Raw genomic sequence first — 13,255 nt, forward strand, 5'->3', positions numbered from 1 at the left:
AAGTAATTTCCACTGATCTTGGCGGCTTGGTGCCAAGGCGTCTTGTTTAGGATTTTAGCTGAAGCCAAATCAATAGATTGTGCCTTATTAGGAAAAGCCATTTATAACCAATTTTGTAACAAGTATTTAGAAAAATTCTGAACATAGTTCAAATTGAATCCAGTTGGTTTTTCAAAATAATCATTGTTTTCCAGCATTCTTTTCCATTTTTTAATTTTTCAGCAGAACTAGATTTATAAGAAAACAACTATGCATGTTTACTGGAAGCCTTATATAATTCAAGGAACCAATGAAAGTGGGTGTGTGTGTGTTTATGACAGAGAAAGAGCATTAAATAGAACTATGAAAAACTAAGTGCAATAAAATGGTTTAAAATGATGGATTTAATTTTAAAAGAATAATGATGGATTTGTCTGTGTTCATAAGACAAAGTGATAAATAACATCATCTCCCTCCCATGAAATAAATCCTAATTATTGTTTTCTCTCTCTCTCTCTCTCTTTTTTTTTTTTTCTGTTTCTCTGACATGAATGAAATGAAAGCTACTATGTTGGATCCTTCTGAGAATGAATATGTGACATGGTTTCCTTGCGTGCTAAAAGACTGGATTGGTTCTGGTTATATGGAACAGTCTGTGAGCTCTGTACTTCAGCCTCTGCTTTTATTATTAGTATTTCTACTGCTTATATATTGTTTAGCTTTAGGCATTTTAATTTGCTATGCTTGCACATTTTATTTATATATTTGGAAGAAACAGTATAACATACATGGAGATATTTGTAATGAATTGTGGAGCAAACCAAGGCGAATAATGGCAAATATTTTGGATTTATATGGGAAAATATGGCATGGTAAGTGAGCAGTCTCTTAAATAGTCACAAGATAATCAAGAGGGCAGGCAATTTATTCCAGCCAGAGTCTCCACTTGTATGTGACCCACAGATTGCCCAATATTTCTGTGAAACTTGTAATATCCATCTGCTCTTTGAATCAAAATGGTGCCTCTTTTAAATATAGTTATGACAGGTAATATAGTATAATATAATCATGAGAGCCAGTTTGGTCTAGTGGTTAAGGAAAAGGGCTAGAAACAGGGAGACTGCGAGTTCTACTCCCGCTTTAGGCACAAAGCCAGCTGGGTGACCTTGGGCCAGTCACTCTCTCTCAGCCCTAGGAGGGAGGCAATGGCAAGCCACTTCTGAAAAACTTTGCCAAGAAAACTGGAGGGATTTGTCCAGGCAGTTGCCAGGAGTCAACATTGACTCGAAGGCACAAAAAATACCCCCCCCCCCCAAAATATGATACCTGGAGATGTTACAATGAATGCCATGCTTGTGTAGGATGACAACTCAGCCTGTATGAAATTCCAGCTTCCTTTATGTTGCACCAGAAGCTGTACTCTGCTATCTTTCACAGACAACATTGTTAAGTTCTTTGGCAGGAACTGTGGCAAAACAATATTGTGTGGGGGTGGGAAGCAGAAGAAAACTATGCTTTACTGTTTATAAATTATACTTGATTGTTTACACCACAATCAAATATACTCTTGGCAGGTTGCAGTAATTGAGAGAATCATACAAAAACCATTCTACTAAAACATTCTGGGTATACATGCAAACCAATAAAATACGATTAAAATGAATATATTTTATTTATATTTATTTATAAAATAAATAAAATAAGATAGGCACTGCCATTGAAAAGCAACACCTATGCACCTCAGAAGCCCCATCTCAGAGGCCCCATTTCCACTTCATGGAAGTTTAGCAACTTCTCCCACAGACACACAAATTGGGGGTCTAAAGTAGTTGGAGAAGATTTTCTTGCAAATGTTTTACTGCCAAGCCGTATAGAGCTTTTTACGTGACAAGCAGCATTTTGATTTTGCACCCAGGAGTAGAGGGGAGCAAGTACAGAGCCTGAAGCACTGGTGTAATGTACCCATGGTGATGAGTGATAACCAACAGCCAGGCCGCTGCCTTCATGACTGCATTCCAGAGAAGCAGTGATGAAGGTATCTGTCACAATAGTGAGGTCTTCCTGCTTAAGTGGGACTGTAGCTGCTATATCAAAGGTCTACCTAACCCTGACCTTGCCCATGAATAGTAGCCATGAGTCTGGAAGGACTCACAAGTCATGGACCTTTCACTTTCAAGGGTAATGCTACCCCATCAGGAGACAACTCTGAAGCAGTCAGAGAACCTCAAGAAGTTTAAAACAATAACTCCATCTTGCTGGGATTCAATCTTACCCTCTTTTGTCTCATCCAGATCTCAGCTAAGTTCAAATACTAGGTCAAGACAGACAGAGTCATGAGAAAAATTCTGAATGTTGCAAAATAACTGGGAAATATCCAGCTGAGAAAAGCTACCTTATATCTTCTGCACTATATATTTTCTCTTTTCTAAATGACCTTGTTTTATCTCCATGTAACCTCAACAAATAAAAAAAATAATCTACTTTTTTCAGGTTATGAGATCATTGGCATGGAGCACCTACCAGAAGGACCAGGGTTGATTGTTTTTTACCATGGAGCAATGGTTTTTGACTTTGCCTTCTTTGTAGCTAAATTCTATGCAAACACTGGGAGACTAGTCCATTCTGTGATTCATTGTTTCTTTCATTTAATACCAGGTAAGGTATTTTAACTTTATATTTAGGGTAGGGTAGGGTAGGGTAGGGTAGGGTAGGGTAGGGTAGAGTAGAACAGAACAGAACAGAACAGAACAGAACAGAACAGAACAGAACAGAACAGAACAGAACAGAATAGAATAGAATAGAATAGAATAGAATAGAATAGAATAGAATAGAATACTTTATTGGTCAAGTATGATTAGACATACAAGGAATTTGACTTTGGTGCAGGAGCTCTCAATATATTTACATAACATCAAGAAATAAACAATAAAGTAGTAATGTTATTTACTAAAACTATACAATCAAGAAAGAAAAAAATTGAAGGAAAATAATACTACGGCTATTAACTAACACACACTCATATTTAAAGGGAGAATTAAGGGACAGTATACTGCATCTGTTGTCTAACATATGTTCACATTTAACAGAGCATTACCAGTCACATCTTAGCAGTCATGTCTTACCATACATTGTCAATCATTATATCATGCTACATTAATTAGGAGTTCAACAGAGCGATGGCATGAGGGAAAAAACTGTTTCGATGCCTAGATGTTTTGACATACGGTACTCCATAGCACCGTCCTGATGGTAGAAGTTGAAACAGTTTATGTCCAGGATGCGAAGGGTCTGCAGATATCTTCTCTGCCCTCCTTTTGACCCTTGCAGTATACAGGTCTTCTATGGAAGGCAGGCAGATTGAAATAATTCTTTCTGCAGACTTAACTATCCGACTTAACTATATAAGTCTAGATCTGTCCTGCTTGGTTGTGGAACCAAACCAGACAGTTATAGAAGAACAGATAACAGACTCAATAATTCCTCTGTAAAACTGTACCAAAAGCTCCTGAGATAGATTAAACTTCCTAAGTTGATGCAGGAAGAACATCCTTTGTTGCGCCTTTTTGATGATAGTTCTAATGTTAAGTGAATTAATGATTCATTACAGGTAGTCCTCATTTAGTGACCACAATTGGGACCAACAACTTTGTTGTTAAGTGAAGCGGTCACTAAGTGAAACTGCCACTGTGTTTATGATCTTACTTCAGCTTTCCTTTGCTTTACAGATCTGCAAAGATCATAAATGTGAGGACTGTTGCAAAGTTACCTCTTCATCACTGTTGTAATTGTAAATGGTTGCTATAGAGCATTGCAAATTACCTTAAATATTTTAAAAATCCATTTTTCTAATGTGATGCCAGTGTCTAACAATGCCCACATCTTAAAAGGAATGCAAGATGTTTTAAAGGAAGCATTAGACCTTTTGCAACTTGTGATCTGGAAAAATCAGCTGTAACCCACAAGCTTTAGTTCGTTATTATCCAGTTTAGGGGATGTATCATTTAAACCCTGGTGAGCTGCATTCAGCATGCCAGGCAGATCTAACCTAAGCATGTCATCTGGTCACAACCTAGGTTTCCAGGCTGACAAATAGCTAAGGTATTCTTTATGCAAAGGGTGGCAAATCTTAACACCTCTTTAATGCTAGGCTTCACAAGCTGCCAATCTTTCACACAAGATGTGTCTACAAAAGTTTCAAGACAGATTGTTACCTGGGAAAGGACAGATTCTACCAAGCAAGGGGAAAAAAATGAAAAAGACCATAGTAATTTCTTTTTTGCAAGAAAAAAGAAAAACAGGCGTAGAGAGAGATTATTCTAGATCCAGTAATTTTTGTGGGTGAAGGAACTTGAACTAACAGAAGGAGGAAGAAATGCTGTTGAAAGAGGAGAAGGGAGTGGAGCCATCCAAGTAGTGGGATGGAACCAGTTTGATCACCGGCCTTGGGAGAAAAACTAGTAATACTCTAGCACAGCTCAGGTCACCTGGTGTCTACTCATGCCCCTGGATTCTTGAGAACTGATGCAGAGAGGTCATGTAGAGGGATGAGTAGATTCACCTTATGTGGGAGCATAAGGTGAAGATAGAAGACAGTAGCTGTTCAGAGAATGGTGGGTGTTTGTATAGGCCAGAATTTGCTTTCCACTTTCCGCCGGGACCTAGTTAAAAGGCCTGGTTGGCAGGTTGTGCTCAGTTGTAATTTGCAAGCAATTTAGAACAAGTGGTATATAGTAGTAGCTGTAATAGCTGGAAAGACTCTTCAAATGCCCCAAAACAGCTTGTCAGTGGCTGAGCCTTCAGTTTTCATCTTTTGAAGAAAGGGCTTGCCCCATATTGAATCAATTTGTAAATGGAGATCTGCTGTTTAAACTATGGTCCTTACCAGACAAGACTATGGGAAACTAGAGATTTTTGCAACATTGGGAAATAAATTACTTCCAAGAAGGAAAAGCCAAACTGAGATTTCATCTTTTTTCTTTCCATTAAAAGAAGTACAGGATGGCAATATAGTATACTCCCCACTCCACCAATCTCTGTTTTGGATTACACTTTGGATATCAGACTAGTAACATCTCAACCACAAAACAATGATATATATACTGAACTGGCCTCAGAACTTACTCTTCTTGAAAATGTATGTTGGTTGAGTAAGTGAATTTTAGATGAACAAATGGACAAAGGGATTAGCGGTTTTGCCCATTCAGTTTTTATCACTAATCATTAAGCTAGTGGGTCCCCAAATGTCATGAGCTCCAAGGAGAAAATAGATTTATCAAAACAAAATGTAAATATAATAGTTAAGGAAGTGGACTTTATTAAGATAGCTCTTAACGGTCTTTTGAAACAATTGTAGAGGGCTTAGGAAAGAGGAGCTCAGATGCAAACTTCCTATCATGAAGGAAAGTCTGAGCAATGGTCAGTTTAGAGCTTCAGACTCTTCAGAAAAAGATGTTGCACTACTCAGAAGTTACATAAGGGAAATACAAAGTCCACCCAAATGAGTAAAATATTAAGAGCATAAGGAAGAGCCCAGAATTGTGACTACTAGGTAAGTAAAGGAGTTTTCAGAAGTTGCTCAACCTCTTAGAGGATAAATTAAAGGTCACCCAAAAGTCATCACAGCTTTTAGAAAAGAAAGTATAGGTGGAAGGTGAGTCATACATTAGTTTTTTCTAACTTCCTGAAGACCTGGGGTGTGAGCTCACAGTTGGAACACAAAACATTTATTGAGTGTCTTGGATTCTATTTCTCCTGGGTTACTTACTATTACTGACATTATGTATATAGACTATTTGGGCCCTGGTGATAAACATGTGCATATTATTGTGTCCTCTAAAAAACCTTATTCAGTAAAGGCTAAGTTTATAGGTATGAGGTACTAGTTTCTAGACCACTTGCACCACTAATAAAAGAACCCTTAGTGCCAAAGTTTAATACCAGTCTAATCTCTGTACATGAAGGTAACAGTGTGTGTGATCGCATAGATGTGATTGAGAAGCAGTCTTTCTTAGTCTATGACATCATCAGACTAAGAAGGTTTCTGGGTATGCAGAAGCTGACCAATTAAGGAAAGGGCCACAGAGGCCAGTTCAACTAGCAGAAGACTTCCTTTTTGAGAAAAAAAGTACTTCTGAATACCTTGTTCATGTCACCCTTAGAGGTGCAGGAAGAAATAATAAAGAGAATGTCTCTTTTGCAGGAAATTCTGATTCTTCCCAGAAAGAGAAGAGTTTGATTTCAACTGCTTGGTTTAAATATATCTAAATTTGTTCCTATGGTTGGGGAGGGGGTGCAGAGGTTATAGAAGCTGAACAGGATATTCACCAGACCATGAATGGGATAGGGAAAGAGAGGATAAGTCACACAGAAAATCTCCCCTGCCCTCCGAAAAGAATTTGACTTTGCTTGACCTATAGCTAACCCCATGTCAGAGAGCCAGTTTGGTGTAATGGTTAAGGCACCAGCCTAGAAACTGGAAGAATGTGAGTTCTAGTCCCACCTTCGGCAGGAAGCCAGCTGGGTGACCTTGGGCCAGTAACTTCCGCTCAGCCTTAGGAAGCAGGCAATGGCAAAGCATTTCTGCAATCTTGCCAAGAAAACTGCAGGGACTTGTCCAGGAAGTCATCAGGAGTCAACACTGACTGAAAGGCACCAAAAACAAAAACATAACTATGTCAAGAGAGGTGTGGTTACAAAGAAGATTTCTAGATCCCTCTGAGCTGGATGAAGAGCTGCAAAGGTTGTAAATTTGAGGATTGGTCATAAAGTTACTCTTTCATCATTGTTGTAGCTGCGAACAGTCATTATACAAGGCAGTAATTAAACAAAGACTACCTGTACTACTTCAAACAGATATTTTTGGTGCCAATTTATGTCTTGTGTTTCTAATCTAGTAATTTATCTGAGAAAGTACAGCCCTCTTCCGATCAGTTACCCATTACTGGGCTGAAACATGTGTTTTGTTTTGCTTTTACCAATGAAATCCCAGACTGAAGGTGGGGAAAGGAGGTATTAGCAGTGAATTCCAGTGAAAGCAATAACTCCAACATTCACCCTAAGCTGTCCCAGTTGAAACAAGGGCAGAAATTGTCCTAATTTATCTGGTGAGATAGAATGGAGGGTTGCCCTATTACAAAAATATAGCAGGGCAATATCACTGGAATGATGACAGCTGATATGACAGCTAGACATTATTTTCATATACAATGTTTTATTTCTTCACATTTTTTTACAGGTATAAAACTGTTTTTTAAGGTAACAGGTTGCATAGAAGGCAACCAAGCAAACTGTGTTGAGCTTCTGAAGAAAGGCCACTTAGTAGGAATAGCACCTGGTGGATTGAGAGAACAAAATTTTAGTGATGAAAACTACAATCTGGAGTGGGGTACCCGTACAGGATTTGCTCAAGTGGCTTTAAAAAGCAAAGTGGTAAGTGGCCTGTTGGTCATGTCAAGGATCATGTACAAACAGCTGACATATAAATGATTATGTGGAGTACTGTACTTTAAGTTGCTCTCCATGGGGCTGCCCATGAGGACCACTTAGAGGCTAAAGACAGTCCAAAATGTGGCTAAACAAGCACCTTGATACACCCCTGTAACTCCTCTGCCCTGGGAACTTCACAGGGGCTTCTGGGTGCAACTCAAGCTCCTTCCTGTCCCCTATAAAGCCCTGGATGGGTTAGGACCGGTTATCTAAAGAACTGCCCTTCTGCAGTTATCTCTGCCTGTCCTATAAGATCAAAACAGTGATTAAACAGTGCCACCTTGTGGGATCCCAAAGCTGTGCTCTCAGTTGGCCTCTGGAATACCGTTCCCTTGGAGATTCTTCTAGCCCAGCCTTTCTCAACTTTTTGACCCTGGAGGAACCCTTGAAATATTTTGCAGGCCCTGCACATTCAGGTTCAAATATAGGCCAGAAGTTACAAAATTATTATATTCGTTTCATGTGTAGGCCTGTATATATGCATTAACAGGGTTCTTAAACTAAAAATAAAGAATGAAACTTACCTCTTTAATGTGAAGTTGCCTGAACTTGAAATAATTTTTTAAATAAATCGTGATCTCCCAAGGAATCCCTAGTGAGCTCTCACGGAACCCTAGGGTTCCGTGGAACCCTGGTTGAGATGCCTTGCCTAGATCAACCTTACCATCCTTTAGAAAAATTGTAAAAATCTGGCTTCTCAGATAGTCCAGAATCCAAGGTGATTAGTGATCCCAACCTATGCAAAATGGTTCATTGGTATTTTTCTCCCCAATATTTGTTTATGGAGTTTTAATTGTTTTAATGCTATTTCAACGCTATGCACAGTACCACCTAGATTCTGTGATGAAAGTCCTGGTGTCAACAAGTTGTATGTGTTTCAGAATACAATAGTACCTACTGTAATAGTATTTAACATTGGCATTTATTCTAGAAGAGGATGGAACAATAACCAAATTTTCATATTCCAAATTTGCCCTGAATTAGTTTTCATTAAAAATTCTAGTCCAAACCAAAATGCTTTTCCAGTTCCTATCAGTTTTTACTCTTTCCTTCCCTCTCTCTCTTTTTAGCCAATCATCCCTTTGTTTACGCAAAATCTCCGCGAAGCGTACAGGACAGTTGGAAAGACACGTGAGCTTCATTTTCTAGATTCCTTCCTATATAATTCATTATCTAACTCTCAACCATTATTCTCTCTCTCTCTCCCTCTCTCATTAAAAAAATTAATTATAATAGTAAAATTTAATACAAACTACCTCAACCATTTTTTTCTCAAATTCTTTAATAGCCTTGAGAAATTTCTGTGAATCAGTTCAGAGATGAAGTAGCTCAAAGCTGAATCAAGTAAAGATGTCAAGATCAGTTGTCCAGATAGGCCAAATGATTTCATGGTCTGAAGAAAAAGGAAAGATTCTCTCCTCTCTTAAGGGAAGTGGCTTGGCCGTTAATTTTTCTTCCATATTAGCACCAAAACAGCATTTTCCACATCCCCAAAGGGCAGCTAGCAAGTTGATTGGAGGAGAAAGACACAGTTCTTTTCCCTCCACCCTGGCCCTGACTAATTCACTCTTCTGCCTGGTGCCTGCTTGAAACCAATTCTACACCAGGAAGGAATGGATGGGCCTGCTTCTCTGAAGTGAACTGCAGACATTTACATCATAATTAATTTCTCCAGTTTTAAGGTGCAAGGTAATGGGGAAAAAAAAACTAGATAGATATTTCCCTTGTGAATTTTGTCTTCCATTTTGTTTTATTTCCTCTACAGGGCTATCAAGATGGCTGTATGAACATTTTAAATTGCTTGTCCTTCCAATCTATGGTGGGTTTCCAGTCAAACTCCGCACCTATATTGGAGAACCCATCCCATATGACCCAAACGTAACTGCTAAGGAGCTGGCTGAAAAAGTAAGGAAACTTTTCACCAAAACAAACTTTTAAATGTATTGGGTTTTTCTGCAGAACATTTTAGTTTTGAGGTATAGTCAGAGCTGATAGTTATTTTATAATATATTTTATATATTTTAAACAATGTTTGTGTCTGAATTCCTGCTCTTAATGAATTTATTATTGATAATCATGAAATTAGAAAAAAAACCATTGAAACCAAATATTTGAATAATAGCACACAAAAATTATTCTACTTTTTATGAATTGCTTTAATAGAAACAATTTCCCTAACAAATCCACAGCCTGCTTGTAAGTAAAAACAAAAAAGTGGTCCTGATACCTAACTTTTGAATAGGTGTGTGTCTGTTGGGCTGCGTACGAATATATGGAAATCAGATTGCAGTTCTGGAGTCCACTGGTGGAGGAATAATCTAGGAAAACAAATGTTATCAATCTCTCCAGCTCCTCTACGTTTCTCTACCTCTCTCCTGTCCTCATGATCTTTCCTCCAAACATAATGTCAGAAGTATCCATAGAATCTGATGTTTGTCATCACTCACCAGTTTCATCCCTTAACTACATGTGTGTGACATCAAATCACAAAAGGACAATACTTCTTTTGCCATTTGCCTCCCCTTCAGGCACCTCTCCTAAATACATTTCTATTTGTTCAACATAGTACCCACTAAATATTAGTATTTGGATAGTTATGTTCATTGAGAAATAAGTAAAGTGTGAGTTGATTGGAGAAGAGAAAACACTATAACTACAGTATCTCCAAAAAAAGAAGGAGAAGGATGATCTGAAAAAGTCAGTTTGAGATAAATATGTGGGAAGCGTCTGAAGCAGATCATAAAGTTATAAATCTCTAAACAATTTGGAAATAAGGCAGTGACAAAGCATGGGTTTTTCAAGAAGTCTTGCCAGATTAACAGCATCCTATTTTATGGGTGGTCAATGTCTTGAGGATCATAGAACCTCTGTGAACGTAGTAAGTCTCACTCTCAAGAGAACATTTGACAAAGTAACCCATGATATTCTCAAGATAGTGGGCTGGATTAGATGAATCCACACCAGAATGAAAACCTGCCTTAAGAAATGCTCTGCAGTGTTTCTTCATGACTTGGGAAGAACCTGTTGAATGGGGTGTTACAGGATTTAATCTCAGGCTGGGGCACTTCAATGTTGTTATTTATGACTAAGATTACAAAGTGAAGAAATGCTTACCCAATCTACAGTTGACAAACAACTGTATGGGATTGTATCTAATTGTACCACAATTGTATCAAAGGACAAAAGGTTTTCAAAATAATCATGGCACAAATTTAAGAGAGACAAGTGAGAAGTTCAAAGAGACTTTTTAATACAGTAAAAACGTGTTACAGCAAAAGCTTTTGTGGATCACAGTCTTCAAGACATAGAGCATTCCTGACAGGGGACTATTATTTATCCCCATAGCTATTGTAGTGAGGCAGGGAAGGGGCAGGAAGGAAGCAAAAGAAAGGAAAGGGGATGGCGAAAGGAAGGGTGTTGGAGAAAAATGTTTTAGATGCAGCTAAACAGAAATCAATAGGTTGTTTATTCAAATCAGATCAAGTTTATTCCAGCCCTAAGGCCAGATACAATCAAAATATCTAGTAATAACAATATTACATACATATATACAGTATGTACACACATACACACACGCATACAGAAAAACAATAAGTATGATAGAATCTAAAATTAATTAAGAATAAAAATACTAAAATAAATCAAAATAAAATACTATTTTAAGAAATTCTAATTCTATGGTGTCGTGCATCATACAGATGGTAGCACAAAACTGGGCAACTTGGGAAGATATTTTCGAGTCCTTGTACAAAAGAAGTAGTGTTAAATAGAAATCACACTCCCTACCTGGAAATTTCTTCAAAATTGGATATATAAGGGCCTGTCTAGAGTCCTTAGGGACGCGGTGGCGCTGCGGGTTAAACCGCTGAGCTGCCGATCGGAAGGTCGGCGGTTCGAAACCGCGCGGCGGGGTGAGCTCCCGTTGCTCGTCCCAGCTCCTGCTCACCTAGCAGTTCGAAAACATGCAAATGTGAGTAGATCAATAGGTACCGCTTCGGCGGGAAGGTAACGGCGTTCCGGGTCGTCATGCTGGCCACATGACCCGGAAGTGTCTATGACAACGCCGGCTCCAAGGCTTAGAAACGGAGATGAGCACCGCCCCCTAGAGTCGGACTCGACTGGACTTTACGTCAAGGGAAACCTTTACCTTTACTAGAGTCCTTATATAGGGAACAGTATAAGAACATATAGCTTAGGGTTTCTATGACATAACTGAAGTTACATAGAAATACCCTTAAAACATCCAAAAAGGACTGCTGAGAGTAGAGCATTCAGCTAGGCTAAGGTGAAAGCCTTACAAAATTTCAAAATTGTAATGGATGATAAATAGGAGGCTGGAACAAACCCTTCTGGAAGAAAATGACAAATATTGGGTGTAGCACCTTATGCAAATTAGGTTATTTATTGCAAAGTTTATATAGCACCCTAGGTTCTCATAACCAAAAGCAATTTACATGATAATAGCATTCAGTGGAAATTAAGATTACAAAGGCAATACAGGTCCACTGCTTCACAAAAACAAGACGTTTTTTGCAGCTTTTCAGGACAGTGTTACGTTCGCATGCTTTTACCCTGAACTGCCAGTTAGCATAGATGGTGTCACAAGAAGTTCTGATTAACCTTCTGTCCATGATAAATCATGCCAGTTCGAACTAGAAAGTGCTCACCTGTTCACTTATTCTGAATTCAGATCCATAGGTATGGGAAGGAATGAGTATACTGCCTCAGGGATATATGTCTGATCCTGTAGGAGCGGGAAATGACTTGACATTGTGGTTGACCATTTGCTGAAGCAGTCTGCCATGGCTGCAAAAAAGACAAATATGATTTCAAGTTATGGGGACTAATACTTTCATTCAGTTCTAATTTTCCAAGCCTTCTCCAAATTCAGTGTTCGGTGTTGGGCACCACAATTTAAGAATGAGTCAGGCAAACTGGAATGGGTTTGAAAAGAACAGAGAGGATGGTTGGGAAACTGGCATCTTAAATCCTATTAAGTATGTTTATCCTTGAAAAAAGACAGGAAATACCACACTAAGTGTTAAAGGAGTGTCACACACAAGAAGACCATACTAATTCTCTACAGTTCCAGAACAGAACAATGAAGCTAAGCTACAGGAAGGCCAGTTCTAGTGAAATAATAGGCAACCCTTTTTGAAAGCTAATGCAGGTCAACAGGGCAACCAGTTGTCTGAAAGGGATTTCAATGCAACCTCGCAGGTGGGATGGCAGAAGGCAAGGTTTAATCTTTATCTGCAAGGCCTCCTGTCCCTCTGCAGCTGAGAATATACAGTATTCACTGAGTAGTTTGTTTTTATGAGATTATCTTCTTCCTTTACTAATGCATCTGTGAATGTATTTTTTAAAATGGTATTGACTTTAACTTTATACTGCCTTCCTCTTCTGTATTTAACAGACAAAGATTGCAATGGAAAATCTTCGAGACAGATACCAGAAACGACCTGGAAATATATTAAGAGCTTTATTGGAGCGATTTGATAAAAATGAGAAAGATGCCTAGGCTTTACATATTTTGTTATAGATGAATGACTTTTCCTGTCATATTCATATTCATATGCATGTCCTATGTGCAATGTTTTAAAATTTTTGGAATGTATGCTTTACTTTTCATAGACCATGCAGTAAAGCCTGTCATATAACATTCTGAAATATTGTGGGGGGGGGGGGTTCAAAATGATAACTATGGATATTGTTTTCATGCTGTAAATAAGACAATGATCACTTCTCTCTCTGTCTGTCTCTCTGTCTTATAGACCAGAAATGCAATATG

The 13,255-nt window shown here is 38.4% G+C and overlaps 1 protein-coding gene across 1 annotated transcript; it reads left to right on the top strand.

Moving 5' to 3' along the window:
• Positions 1-547: 547 nt before the first annotated feature.
• LOC134494717 (DGAT1/2-independent enzyme synthesizing storage lipids-like) lies at positions 548-13,025 on the top strand. Its single transcript, XM_063299964.1, has 6 exons — positions 548-851; positions 2,470-2,634; positions 7,214-7,407; positions 8,535-8,595; positions 9,230-9,369; positions 12,881-13,025. Exons 1-6 carry the CDS (start codon positions 548-550, stop codon positions 12,983-12,985), a joined length of 969 nt encoding a protein of 322 aa, XP_063156034.1. The 3' UTR covers positions 12,986-13,025.
• The last annotated feature ends 230 nt before the right edge of the window (positions 13,026-13,255 follow it).

The sequence above is a fragment of the Candoia aspera genome, chromosome 3 (assembly GCF_035149785.1).
Source record: "Candoia aspera isolate rCanAsp1 chromosome 3, rCanAsp1.hap2, whole genome shotgun sequence".
Taxonomy (NCBI): domain Eukaryota; kingdom Metazoa; phylum Chordata; class Lepidosauria; order Squamata; family Boidae; genus Candoia; species Candoia aspera.

Coding starts and splice junctions, on each gene's coding strand:
- LOC134494717 (XM_063299964.1), top strand. CDS start 548: ATGTTGGATCCTTCTGAGAATGAATATGTGACATGGTTTCCTTGCGTG. Junction 852..2,469: donor ATATGGGAAAATATGGCATG/GTAAGTGAGCAG, acceptor TACTTTTTTCAG/GTTATGAGATCATTGGCATG. Junction 9,370..12,880: donor CTAAGGAGCTGGCTGAAAAA/GTAAGGAAACTT, acceptor TGTATTTAACAG/ACAAAGATTGCAATGGAAAA.